This window comes from Somniosus microcephalus, chromosome 1 (genome assembly GCF_052327205.1).
Source record: "Somniosus microcephalus isolate GS21.2 chromosome 1, FLI_Smic_1.0, whole genome shotgun sequence".
NCBI classification, from domain to species: domain Eukaryota; kingdom Metazoa; phylum Chordata; class Chondrichthyes; order Squaliformes; family Somniosidae; genus Somniosus; species Somniosus microcephalus.
Window position 1 is genome coordinate 186,733,570 of NC_140987.1, and position 14,038 is coordinate 186,747,607.

The 14,038-nt window shown below is 49.9% G+C and overlaps 1 protein-coding gene across 7 annotated transcripts in view; it reads left to right on the forward strand.

Annotated features, from left to right (window-relative positions):
* LOC147124508 (endoplasmic reticulum aminopeptidase 1-like) overlaps nucleotides 1–14,038 on the forward strand; it is a 156,650-nt gene that overhangs the window by 71,976 nt on the left and 70,636 nt on the right. For all 7 annotated transcript variants that reach the window (XM_085988401.1, XM_085988411.1, XM_085988420.1 and 4 more), the window contains one exon: nucleotides 2,048–2,161. In XM_085988401.1, coding sequence (XP_085844527.1) covers nucleotides 2,048–2,161 — 114 coding nt within the window. The remainder of the gene's footprint in view (nucleotides 1–2,047; nucleotides 2,162–14,038) is intronic.

Below are 14,038 nucleotides of genomic sequence, written 5' to 3' on the forward strand. Positions count from 1 at the left end.
GGGAAAATAGAATATGAGAGTAAGCTTGCAGGGAACATAAAAACTGACTGTAAAAGCTTTTATAGATATGTGAAGAGAAAAAGATTGGTGAAGTCAAGTGTAGGTCCCTTGCAGTCAGAATCAGGGGAATTTATAATGGGGAACAAAGAAATGGCAGACCAATTAAATACATATTTTGGTTCTGTCTTCACAAAGGAGGACACAAATAACCTCCCAGAGATGTCGGGGAACATAGGGTCTAATGAGAGGGAGGAACTGAAAGAAATCAGTATTTGTAGGGAAATGGTGTTAGGGAAATTGATGGGATTGAAGGCCAATAAATCCCCAGGGCCTGATAATCTACATCCTAGGGTACTTAAGGAAGTGGCCCTAGAAATAGTAGATGCATTACTGATCATTTTCCAACATTCGATGGAATCTGGAACAGTACCCATAGATTGGAGGGTAGCTAATGCTACCCCACTATTCAAAAAAGGTGGTAGAGAGAAAACGGGGAATTACAGACCGGTAAGCCTGACATCGGCAGTGGGGAAAATGCTAGAGTCCATTATAAAAGATGTAATAGCAGAGCACTTGGAAAACAGTGACAGGATCGGACAAAAGGTAAATCGTGCTTGACTAATCTACTGGAATTTTTTGAGGATGTAACTGGTAAAATAGATAAGGGAGAACCAGTGGATGTGGTGTATTTGGACTTTCAGAAGGCTTTCGATAAGGTCCCACATAAAAGATTAGCGTGTAAAGTTAAGGCACATGGGATTGGGGGCAAGGTATTGATTTGGATAGAGAACTGGTTGGCAGATAGAAAGCAAAGAGTTGGAATAAATGGGTCTTTTTCCGAGTGGCAGGCAGTGACTAGTGGGGTACCGCAGGGATCGGTCCTTGGACCCCAGCTATTCACAATATATATTAATGATCTAGACAAGGGAACTAGATGTAATATCTCCAAATTTGCAGACGACACAAAACTGGGTGGGCGTGTGTGCTGTGAGGAGGATGCCGAGAAACTCCAGGATGATTTGGACAGGTTGGGTGATTGGGCAGAAGCATGGCAGATGCAATACAATGTAGATAAATGTGAGGTTATCCACTTTGGTGGAAAAAACAGGAATTAAGCTTATTATCTGAATGGCAATAGATTGGGAGAAGGGGAAGTGCAACGAGACCTGGGTGTCCTTGTGCACCAGTCGCTGAAGGTAAGCATGCAGGTGCAGCAGGCGGTTAAGAAGGCAAATGGTATGTTGGCCTTCATAGCGAGAGGGTTTGAGTACAGGAGCAAGGATGCCTTGCTGCAGTTGTACAGGGCCTTGGTGAGACCACACCTTGAGTATTGTGTGCAGCTTTGGTCGCCTTATCTGAGGAAGGATATTCTTGCCATGGAAGGAGTTCAGCGAAGATTCACCAGGCTGATACCTGGGATGGCAGGAATGACGTATGAGGAGAGATTGGGACGATTGGGCTTGTACTCGCTGGAGTTTAGAAGAATGAGAGGGGATCTCATTGAAACTTATAAAATTCTGGCAGGACTGGACAGACTAGATGCAGGGAGGATGTTCCCGATGGTCGGGGAGTCCAGAACCAGGGGTCACAGTTTAAGGATAAGGGGTAAGCCTTTTAGGATAGAAATGAGGAGGAATTTCTTCACCCAGAGAGTGGTGAACCTATGGAATTCTCTACCACAGAATGCAGTAGAGGCCAATACATTAAATATATTCAAGAAGGAGTTGGATATATTTCTTCAGACTAAAGGGATCAAGGGGTATGGGGAGAAAGCAGGGACCGGGTACTGAACTTGGATGATCAACCATGATTGCATTGAATGGCGGAGCAGGCTCGAGGGGCCGAATGGCCTACTCCTGCTCCTATTTTCCATGTTTCTATGTTTCTATTGCTCTTTGTGAAATGTATTGAAAAAATAGCTATGAATCTGGGTTATGCTAAAGATGATGTTGAGTAAGCTCACTGATTGATAGTGTTGAAATATTGTCTGTATAGGCAGCAGGAAAATACTGGTTGCTGCTAATGTTTGTAAAAATATTTCTCTTAGTGGTTTGGCAACTTGGTAACCATGGAGTGGTGGAATGATCTTTGGCTGAATGAAGGATTTGCCAAATTTATGGAATGTATCTCAGTTAACATCACACACCCGGAGCTGCAAGTTGTAAGTATTGACGAGCTTTCTTTGATGAATATAAGCTAGTCCAAGTCTTTATAAGGGCTATTGTCACATCGTGGTTAATTCTATCCTTTCATAGAGATTGTAATTAATGATTTGTACTGACCAGCTAAACCATTAATGTCAGCTGCTGTAACTTGAGGAAATTCAATAAAGCCATGGACAAGTCATATAGGGGGAGAAATTCAGTTGTTAGCGCCTTAAGAGGGCGATAAGTGGGGTGCGATGCGGCTAGCGCCCGGGCGCGGCGAGACCTGCACCTCTCGCGAAATTGAGCGGACATTTAGCGGCGGCGCAAAACCGCAACGCCCGCTCAGCTGCGCGCGCAGATCCTGACGTCATTTCATGGTGCAACACCCTTGGGGCGCCCCGAACCGGAACTTCAGTGGCGCCCCCCTCCTTTCCGCCTGGCACTCCCAGCGACTGGTTGACTGGAACGGTTCCCAGTCGCTGTGGGGCTGGGCGGGGGGGGGGTGCTATTTAAAGGGGGCTCTTCCTGGCTTCTTTATGGTAGCCATTTTTGGACCACTCCTTCTGTGAGAGAGAGAGATTTGTAGGGAGACAAAGGGAGAGAGCTTTCTGCATTGAGTCAGCGCTGGCAGAGGTACTTCTGGCTTCGGCCCAGAACTTTGTAGTTGGTTTGCTTTTTCACTGGCATAACCTTGAGTGGCCACATACTATGGGGGCTGCAATGGGTGGAAACGTTGGGTTTCTCCATTGCATTGAGAGGGCTCAGAGACGCCGAGAGAGAGTGCCAATCATGGCCAGACGGAGGAGGGCCAACAGGCGTCGGCACAGGAGACTTTACCCTCCCAGGGTATTCCGCCAACAGTTCTCATACCTCAACATGTCCGAGGAGCAGTGTTTTCGGAGGCTTCGATTCAGCAGAGAGGTGGTCGCTGAGCTCTGCCACCTGCTTCAGCCAGATCTGCAGCCTCAACTGAGGAGCAGGACGTCTCTGTTGGTGGCAGTGTAGGTGACAGTGGCTCTCAACTTCTATGCCACCGGCTCCTTCCAATCCGCTACTGGGGACATTGCCAATGTCTCCCAGTTCGCGGTGCATTGCTGCATCCGCCAAGTCACGAATGCCCTCTTTAAAAGGAGACGTCAGTACATTTCCTTCCCCATGACCCTGAACAAGCAGCAAGAGCGCGCAATGGGATTTGCAAGAATAGCGGGCTTCCCCTTGGTCCAGGGCACCATTGACTGCACGCATGTGGCTTTGCGGGTGCCGCAAGAGAATGCCGAGGATTACCGCAACCGGAAGGGGTTCCATTCGTTGAACGTCCAGTTGGTGTGTGACCACAGACAGCTGATACTAGCTGTCAATGCCCGCTTTCCAGGCAGCAGCCACGACGCCTTCATCCTGCGCCAGACTTCTGTGGCAGACCTTTTCGAAGCCCTGGCTCACCCAGGAGGCTGGCTTCTCGGGGACAAGGGCTATCCTCTGTGCACCTGGCTGATGACCCCGCTCCGTGAGCCCAGCACCCCTGCTGAAGAATGATACAATGAGAGCCATCAAGCGACCAGGAATTAAATACCAGGGATTAAATACGTGGGGTTACGGGGATAGGGCTTGGGTGGGATGGCTGTCGGTGTAGGGACCGGGTGCCAGGGTTTGGATGATCAGCCATGATCTCGTTGAATGGCGGAGCAAGCTCGAAGGGCCGAATGGCCTACTCCTGCTCCTATCCTCTATGTTTCTATCATTGAGCACACAATCGGCGTGCTAAAGCAATGGTTCCACTGTCTGGACCATTCTGGGGGAGCCCTTCAGTACTCACCTGAGCGAGCCTCCCATTTCATTGTAGTGTGCTGCATGCTGCATAACCTGGCAATCCTCAGGACTCAGCCACTGCCACCAGACATTGGAGCACCAACAGAGGAGGAGGAGGAGGCGGAGCACCAGGACGGGAGGGAGGTACAAAGTGCAAGGGCCGTCCGTCAGCAGCTTATTGCAAGCCGGTTGTAGGCCCACTCTGAGGGAATGGCTTGTGCCATTGAAAGAACATGAATGGAACCGTTCTGCAACCCCTAAGCTGGTCAAGGCAACAAATAGTTCAAAGAGCAAACATGCACAATCTGAATAAAGACACTTCTTTATTTAACAAACTGTGTGCCCTTCCCGCATGACAAAGTAATAGAGAGAAACCCCCAAAAAAGCAGTCAGACACATAACTGGCTCTCACAACCTGGAGACAATGAACAAAAGAGTAACCAAAAAATGACCACGGTCCTCGGCCTTCACTAAAAAAATTAACAGCATTTTGCCACACCTCCTACTTTTTGCCCTTCGAGGGTGATCTGCTTCGCTTGCGAGATTCGCCCCATCCCACCCTGCAGCTCCTCCGCAATGGGACCCCAGTGGCTGCAGCAAGGCTGGGGGAAGGCTGCTGAGTGTCAGAAACTGAGTTGGCAGATGCCCTTGAGGTACGGCCTGGACCAGCTCTGGGCCTGGAGGGCCCGGCTGCTGACTGCTCCAACTCTGCATGGGCGGCAGCAGTCTGTCCTACAGGTGGTGGCAGCTGCAGTGGAGAAGTGACAGTGTTGGCAGCAGGAATGCTGCCATCCTGACAGAGGACAGCCACTCCCTGGTCGGACGAAACACTGGCACTCCCATGGGGCAGCACTGCAGCATGCGGAGCAATCTGCTGAAGCACAGACTGCTGGCCTGCTGCAGCGCGGCGAGGGCCCCGGCGATTCGTGCCCGATCCAGCGAGGGTGGCAGCAGTCAGTGCTCGTGTGGCCTCAATCTGCGTCTGCATCAGACCAGCCACTGACTGCATTGCGCCACTAAGCACTTGCATGGAAGCTGCCTGTGCTGCACCGAAGTCCTGCAGACTCCTTGCCTGTGCTGCACCGAAGTCCTGCAGACTCCTTGCCAGTGCTGCGCTGAAGTCCTGGACACTCCTTGCCGGTGACTCAATGGATTCGGGCATCCTTGCCACTGCAGCCATGAGCTCAGTGTGCCTGTGCTCCGCCTGGGCGCCCATTTCAGCGTGGAGCCGCACCTCTTCTGCGCTCAATGTAGCAGGACTGGAGGCCAGATTCTTCCTCCAGGGAGAAGGCCGCCGAGCTTCCCTACCGCCACCCCGCCCCCCCCCCCCCCCCCCCGGTGTTGCTGCAGCCCGCTGGGCCCCGGAGCTTCACCCTCCTCGGACCCTTCCCTACTGCTCCCCTCCAGGGAAGATGTGTCCCCATTATGGCCATGGGTTGCCTCGGCTGAGGATGGCACTGATGGTCCGGCTTCCTCTTCCTCCTTGCTTTCAGAATCACTCACAGTGGCAGCTTGAGGGCCCGTCTCCTCACCTGGCGAATCAGCATCTGAAAGCAGGGAGGCACAAGAGTTGCTTTAGCGTGAGGACAGGGCGGCAGCGAGGGAGGTATGAGTGCTGCAATGCACTGTATTGGTTTGATAGTGGCAAAGGATGCTGGAGTGAGGCACAAGTGGAAGGAGAGAGGTCAAAAAGGTGATGACCTTACCATTGCTGTCCAGAACGGGGTCGGCATCTCCAGTGGCGATGGGGCCAATCATCCGGCCTGCCATAATCCGCTGGACTAGCTGCTCCAGATCGCTGAGGTCTTGAAGGTGAGGCCGGCCTCCCCCGGTCCGTTGCTGCTGCCTCCTGTTATGGGCCAGCTTGCCCTGCAAGAGAGAGGACGGGCTCTGAGTACAGTGTGAAGCCTTGATCTTGGCTGCACTGCCTCCCATGGTCGATTAGCCCTTGCAGTGTGTAAAGTGCTGAATGTGCGTGTGAGTTTTATGAAAGGCCCGTAGGTGTTGGATGAGGGCTGGGCATTGGGGCTTTCAGGACCCTTTGGCCATAAAGTGAGGTGGACATGCAGGGATGAAAAGGATACTGAAAAGGGTACTCACCCTGACGACCCGTGAGGTCATTGAACTTCTTCCTGCATTGCACAGGGGTCCTAGGCACCATGCTGCTGGAGGTCACTCTGTGAGCCACCTCCCTCCAAGCTTTGCGATAGTTGTTGGGCAGCGGCCTCCTGCCACTGTCCGGGAACAAGATAGATCACCTGCGCTCCACTGCACCAACCAGAACCTCCAGGGCCCCCTCACTGAACCGCTGCGCTCGCTCCCTGGCCCTCTCCATGGCCCTAGGCGTAAGAATGTGGCAGCAGGTCTGTCCAGGCCGAGAATCAGGGCTCCGATGCGTAGGGTGTGGCTGCAATCCAAGATCGAACCTCCGCTTTAAGAGCTGACCGGCGCCAGCGTGTCTGCGTGCAATCGCTAACCGGCCGCACCTGCACTGCGCCTGCCCTCGGTGGTAGCGCCTCGCTTCTCCGACTTAGCGCCTTAAGACAGTCGTGCAGCGCCTGTTTTAGCGCTCCAAGCACCTCCTGGGGCGAAGCAGGTCAATTTAGCAGTAGGTGGCGATAATTTGCGCCGGGCGCTAAATTTCGCGCCCGCTCAAGACGCCCCAAACGTGGTGATACTGAATTTCTCCCCCATAATATATGGGACAGATATATAGTGAGGAGGATAGTGATAGACTTCAAGAAGACATAGATTGGCTGGTGGAATGGGCGGACACGTGGCAGATGATTTTTAATGCAGAAAAGTGCAAAGCGATACATTTTGGCAGGAAGAACGAGGAGAGGCAATATAAATGGGTACAATCCTAAAGAGGGTGCATGAACAGAGAGACCTGGGGGTATATGTGCACGAATCGTTGAAGGTGGCAGGGCAGCTTGAGCAAAGTGGTTAAAAAAGCAAACGGGATCCTGGGCTTCATAAATAGAGGCATAGGGTGCAAATTAGCTACTTTTAACGCCCCTGCACCGGAAATTCACTGGTAGCGTCCCAAGAGGGAGGGGGTGGGCCTAGCGCAGTGCAACCCGGGGCCCGGCTGGGCCACCAGGATCGGAGTGTCAGCATGGCACCCCGCGGGGCGGGGGTCACAGGAGGCCGGGGACAGCAACAGGGGCAACAAAAATGGCTGCCCGACACCTCCCCTTTGATTTGCGCCGCCCGGCAGCAGGTAGGCCCCCTTGACGCTGTTGGACATAGCGTCCAGTGGTAAGTCAGGGAGCGCTACCTAAGATCGCAGCTGGGGCGCAAGCGGGGCACTGCGCCCGGCGATGACGTAATCGGCGGAGGCACAGCGCTGCAGGGTGCTAATGGTTATCGCTGCCACTAACACCCCCCCCCCCCCCCGCTGAATTTTGCAGGAGGTGTTAGCGGCGCCGCGCCCAGGCGCTAGTTGCTTTGCGCCCCGTTGACACCCTCTTAGGACGCTAACGGGTGGTGCAAATCAACTGAATTTTTCCCCCATAGAGTGCAAAAGCAAGGAAGTTATGAAGCTTTATAAAACATTGGTTTGGCCTCAACTGGAGTATTGTGTCCGATTCTGGGCACTGCACTTTAGGAAGGATGTGAAGGCCTTGGAGAGGGTACAGAAAAGATTTACGAGAATGAATCCAGGGATGAGGGACTTCAGTTACGTGGATAGACTAGAGAAGCTGGGGTTGTTCTCGTTAGAGCAGAGAAAATTGAGAGATTTGATAGAAGTGTTCAAAATCATGAGGGGTCTAGACAGAGTAGATACAGAGAAACTGTTCCCATTGGTGGAAGGGTCAAGAACCAGAGGACACAGATTTAAGGTGATTGGCATAAAAACCAAAGGTGACGTGAGGGAAAAACTTTTTTACGCAGCGAGTGGTTAGGATCTGGAATGCACTGCCTGAGAGGGTGGTGGAGGCAGACTCGATCATGGCTTTCAAAAGGGAATTGGATAAATACTTGAAAGAAAAGAATTTGCAGGACTACGGGAAAAGGGTGGGTGAGTGGGTCTAGCTGAAATGCTCTTGCAGAGAGCCGGCACGGGCTCAATGAGCCGAATGGCCTCCTTCTGTGCTGTAACCATACTATGCTTCGTGTGTTCACATACATACACTGTAAACCTATCTTAGACCATCCTGTGCTCGCTCTCAGTCTGATCCCACCTAATACGTTACTATTTCTTACTTTAGTGCTATCTGTCTCTCACAATCCTTTGTGCCCTTTGTTTCTCGCTGTTTCACCTGGAAGGAGTGTTTGGGGCCCTGGCCACTCGGAAGGGAGGAAGTAAAAGGGCAGGTGTTGCATCTCCTGTCCTTGCACGGTTGGTGCCATGGGAAGGGGAGGGGCTGTTGGGGGTGATTGAGGAGTGGACCAGGGTGTCATGGAGGGAGTGGTCCCTTCGGAAAGCTGAAAGGGGAGGAGAGGGAAGATGTATTTGGTGGTGGGTTCACACTGGAGGTGGCGGAAATGGCAGAGGATTTGGGAGTCAGTGGAATAGCCCACTGATTCCCACAGCTACCTGGACTACACTTCCTCCCACCCCGCTTCCTGTAAGGACTCTATTCCATTCCCCCAATTTCTCCATTTCCGACGATGCCACCTTCCATACTAGTGCTTCTGATATCTCTTCCTTTTTCCTCAACCGAGGATTCCCCGCTATTGTGGTTGACACGGCCCTCGACTGTGTCCAGTCTATTTCCCGCACTTCTGCTCTCACCCCTTTCCCCCCCTCCAAGAAACACGATAGGGTTCCCCTTGTCCTCACCTTTCATCCCACCAGCCTTCACATTCAACGGATCATCCTCCGTCATTTCCGCCACTTCCAGCGTGATCCCACCACCAAACACATCTTCCCCTCCCCTTTCAGCATTCCGAACCCCAACAGCCCCTCCCCTTCCCACGGCACCTTCCCGTGCAAGCGCAGGAGATGCAACACCTGCCCTTTTACCTCCTCCCTTCCCACAGTCCAGGGCCCCAAACACTCCTTCCAGGTGAAACAGCAATTTACTTGTACTTCTTGCAATTTAGTATACTTTTTATTTATTATTTGCTGCTCACAATGCAGTCTCCTCTACACTGGGGAGTCCAAACGCAGATTGGGTGATCGCTTTGCGGAACACTTCCATTCAGTCCATAAGCATGACCCCGAGCTTCCAGTCGCCTGTCACTTTAATTTTCCACTCCCACTCTGACCTCTCCATCCTTGGCCTCTTACACTGTTCCAACAAAGCTCAACATAAGCTCGAGGAACAGCACCTCATCTTTCGATTAGGCACTTTACAGCCTTCTGGACTCAACAGAGTTTAACAATTTCAGACCATAACCTCTGCCCCTATTTTTTCACTTGGCAGCTGTTGATGATTCTGCCATTCCCATTTACACCTCTAGACTCATCTTTTGTTTGGTGAGACCGCACCTTGAGTATTGTGTGCAGTTTTGGTCACCTTACCTGAGGAAGGACGTTCTTGCCATGGAGGGAGTGCAGCGAAGATTCACCAGGCTGATACCTGGGATGGCAGGAACGATGTATGAGGAGAGATTGTGTCGATTGGGCTTATACTCACTGGACTTTAGAAGATTGAGAGGGGATCTCATCGAAACCTATAAAATTCTGTCAGGTCTGGACAGACTAGATGCAGGAAGGATGTTTACGATGGCCGGGGAGTCCAGAACCAGGGGTCATAGTCTAAGGATAAGGGGTAAGCCATTTAGGACTGAAATGAGGAGGAACTTCTTCACCCAGAGAGTGGTGAACCTGTGGAATTCTCTGCCACAGAGGGCGGTGGAGGCCAGTTCATTAAATATATTCAAGAAAGAGTTGGATATATTTCTTGAAGCTAAAGGGATCAAGGGATATGGGGAGAAGGCAGGGACAGGGTACTGAATTTGGATGATCAGCCATGATCTCATTGAATGGCGGAGCAGGCTCGAAGGGCCGAATGGCCTACTCCTGCTCCTATCTTCTATGTTTCTATGTTTCTTAACTTGTCCCATTACCATTTCCTTTTGCCTTGCACCATCATCCCTTTTGTCATTTAATCTCTCCTGCCTTCCATCCTATCACAGACCTTCCCTTTTGTTCTTTCCTCCCTTCCCCCTTTCCCAGCCCCTGCACTTGCTTAAAATCTGTTGCATCTCTAACTTTTTCCAGTTCTGATGAAAGGTAATCGACCTGAAACGTTAACTCTGTTTCTGTCTCCACAGATGCTGCCTGACCTGAGTATTTCCAGCATTTTCTGTTTCTATTTCAGATTTCCAGCATCTGCTTTTGCTTTTGTACCAAGGAATGATTGTTGAACTGTGGTCTAATCTAAGGCTCTCAATGATTGTTATAAACTGTAATCTGAATCCTTTGATTAGTCTACTGTTTTGTAATTGCTCTATTGCTTTTTCTGTTTTATTACATGTTTAGGGCTGGTAGCACACCGAGGTTTTCAATGAAGCAGCTCCATAGGGAGCGTTAGAAAGCCTCCTGGTGATGTTGGTGGCAACATAAATAAATGCACTTTCAAGAGTGGTGGTCTCAAAATGATTCTGCTTTGTGTTAGCCACAGTGTAACTGCAGCTGGTACAAACCACATAATGTTATTTACCTGCTTTTCCTCCTGTATTAGCAATCCATTTCTTTCTCATCAAATGGAGTTGACTGGGATGCCTATGGTGTCAATCACTAAAAAATAGAATCACAGTAGGGAATCCAGCACAAATTGCACCCTGTTGGTTTGTGTGTTGGAGTGTGCACTTGTAAAGCTCGAATTCACTCATCCCCTCTGTAGTAATGCAAATGGCTAGTATAACTTGGTATTCCCCATTCTTTGCACTCAGTTGATACTATACAGCAAACAGTATAACAGAGGTATTAGGTATTATTCCAAATAAAATGAAATGTTATTTTCCCTTTCCTTTTCACAAGAATAATCTCTGGGTAAGTTTCCTCCTTTAACTACAATTTTATTTTCTCTGTTGTTTTTGGGTCTTTTCTACCCTTCTTACTCTTGATTCTATTCAGCTTCTGTATTTTAGATCACTTTAATCAGTATGTCCCAACTCCTTAAGCCTTAAAAAGTGTGTTCCTTTCAACAATGTGATCAAGCATAATAAACAGAAGAACCTTTCTATTCGATATTTTTAACTACTAGAATTATCCATACCACCTTCATATCTTGTCTTCAGTGCATAAATATCATGCCTTTGGACATTGTTTTAAGTTTAAAACTATTAAGCAAATATATTTAACAAAAGGTGAACAAATAGTAACATTCAAGAAATAGTGTTATAATCCTATAAATCTTTGCACCTGATAAAAGAATTGCAGTGTTAAATGCTAAGCTAACCTTTTGTAAATCCTGGTATTATTCTAGTAACTCTCTTCTGCACCCTCTCCAAGGCCTTGATGTCCTTCCTAAAGTGTGGTGCCCAGAATTGGACACAGTACTCCAGCTGAGACCTAACCAGTGTTTTATAAAGGCTTAGCATAACTTCCTTGCTTTTGTACTTCCTGCCTCTATTAATAAAGCCAAGGATCTCATATGCTTTTTTAACAGCCTCTTCAACTTGTTCTGCCACTTTCAAAGATTTGTGTACATACATACACCCCTAAGTCTCTGTTCCTGCACCCCCTTTAAAATTGTACCATTTAGTTTATTTTGCCTCTCATTCTTCCTACCAAAATGTATCACTTCATAGTTCTCTACATTAAATTTCATTTGCCCAGTGTCTGTGTCCTCCTGAAGTCCTCTGAAACTGACCACAACTTCAGGATTTAGCGCATGCACAGCCTAACACGGAAATCCTGAAGTTGCGGCCTGTCATTCACTGCTCCTCCACAGGCTGCGCTGTGGACTCCCTCCTGCCCCCGAGCCTGCAATCAGTGAACTGGCAGCTTTCCTTTCTTGGATTTTCAGATTAACTCCAGATTCAAACATAACAATTCTTCAGATCCCAGAAAAAAGTAATTGGATCTTCCTGAATTTTGAATAACTGACAACTCCGATTTGAAAAGGCGCCGTCAACCATACATAAACTGAACCAGTAACTCAGCATTGTTTAAACTTTAATTCTTCTTCTCTGAATCCTGTAAATGCCAAAACTTGCAACATTGTATCACGTTAAGAATACTACAAGATTTAGAGCTGCAGTTTAAACTGCTTATCTAAATTAGACGGACAAAAATACTACATTTTTGTTATGGCCTCCTCTTCATCTTCCTGGTTTGAACATAAGACGTAGGAGCAGGAGAGGTCATTTGGCCCCTCGAGCCTGCTCCGCCTCAGCTATTTACAATCTATATTAATAACTTAGATGAAGGGACCGAGTGTAATGTATCCAAGTTTGCTGATGATACATAAGAACATAAGGCGTAGGAGCAGGAGTAGGTCATTTGGTCCCTCGAGCCTACTCCGCCATTCAATAAGATCATGGCTGATCTGATCTTGGCCTCAACTCCACTTCCCTGTCCGCTCCCCATAACCCTTGACTCCCTTATCGTTCAAAAATCTGTCTATCTCCACCTAAATATATTCAATGACCCAGCCTCCACAGCTCCCTGGGGAAGAGAATTCCAAAGATTCCTCTGAGAGAAGAAGTTCCTCCTCATTTCTGATTTAAAAGGGTGCCCCCTTATTCTGAAATTATGCCCCCTAGTTCTGGAGTCCCCCACGAGGGGAAACATCCTCTCTGCATCTACCCTGTCAAGCCCCTTCAGAATCTTATCTACCCTGTCAAGCCCCTTCAGAATCTTATATGTTTCGATAAGATCCCCTCTCATTCTTCTAAACTCCAATGAGTATTGGCCCAACCTGCTCAACCTTTCTTCATAAGACAACCCCTTCAACTCCGGAATCAACCTCGTGAACCTTCTCTGACCTGCCTCTAATGCAAGTATATCCTTCCTTAAATAAGGAGACCAAAACTGTACGCAGTACAGGTAGACTATCCTTTATCCGAAAACCTCGGGACCAGCCGAGTTTCGGATAAAGGAGAATTTCGGATTTCGGAAGGTGGGTCGGCGGGGGTCGGCGGGGGGTCGTGCGCACGACTTACGCTGACGCTCAGCGTAAGTCAGTCGGGGCCGGCAGGGTACGCGGGGGGGGGGGGGGTCGGCAGTTGTCGGGGCCGGCGGGGTCCGCGGGGGGGTCGGCGGCTGGCGGGGTCGGCGGTTGTCGGGGCCGGCGGGGTCCGCGGGGGGGTCGGCGGCTGGCGGGGTCGGCGGTTGTCGGGGCTGGCGGGGTCCGCGGGGGGGTCGGCGGTTGTCGGGGCTGGCGGGGTCGGCGGTTGTCGGGGCTGGCGGGGGGTCGTGCGCACGACTTACCCTTTATCCGAACTTCCGCAACCGGAACCCTCTAAAAACCGAAGGTTTTTTCATTCAGCGTAAGTCGTACGCACGACTTACGCTGAACGAAAAAACCTTCGGTTTTTAGAGGGTTTCGGTTTTCGGAAGTCCGGATAAAGGGTAGTCTACCTGTACTCCAGGTGTGGTCTCACCAACACCCTGTACAGTTGTAGCAGGACTTCCCTGCTTTTATACTCCATTTGCCCTCCATTTGCCTTCCTAATTACTTGCTGTACCTGCATGCTAACTTTTTGTGATTCATGTACAAGCTTGAATTCTGTGGTGTTACATTTCTGTGGTGTAGTGGGGACAGTTGGTAAATAAAGCGCCCTAGAGTATACCTGTAACTGGGGTATTGAATAAAATTTTTAATTAATTAAAGGAGTAAGTCATGGGAGGAGAGCTCAGACCCGTGTTCTGCTCCTCTTGCTCCATGTGGGAAATCAGGGAAGCTGCCAGTGTCCCTGACGACCATGTGTGCGGGAAATGCATCCAGCTGCAGCTACTTGCAGACCGCATTGCGGCGCTCGAGCTGCAGGTGGATGAATTTTGGAGCATGCGCGATGCTGAGAGGCTCGTGGATAGCACGTTTAGCGAGTTGTTCACGCCTCAGGGCAGGGCGGCACAGGGGGTGACCATCAGGCGGAGCAACAAAGGCAGGCAGGTAGTGCAGGGAACCCCTGCGGGCATCCCCCTTTCAAACAAGTATACCGCTTTGGATACTGTTGAG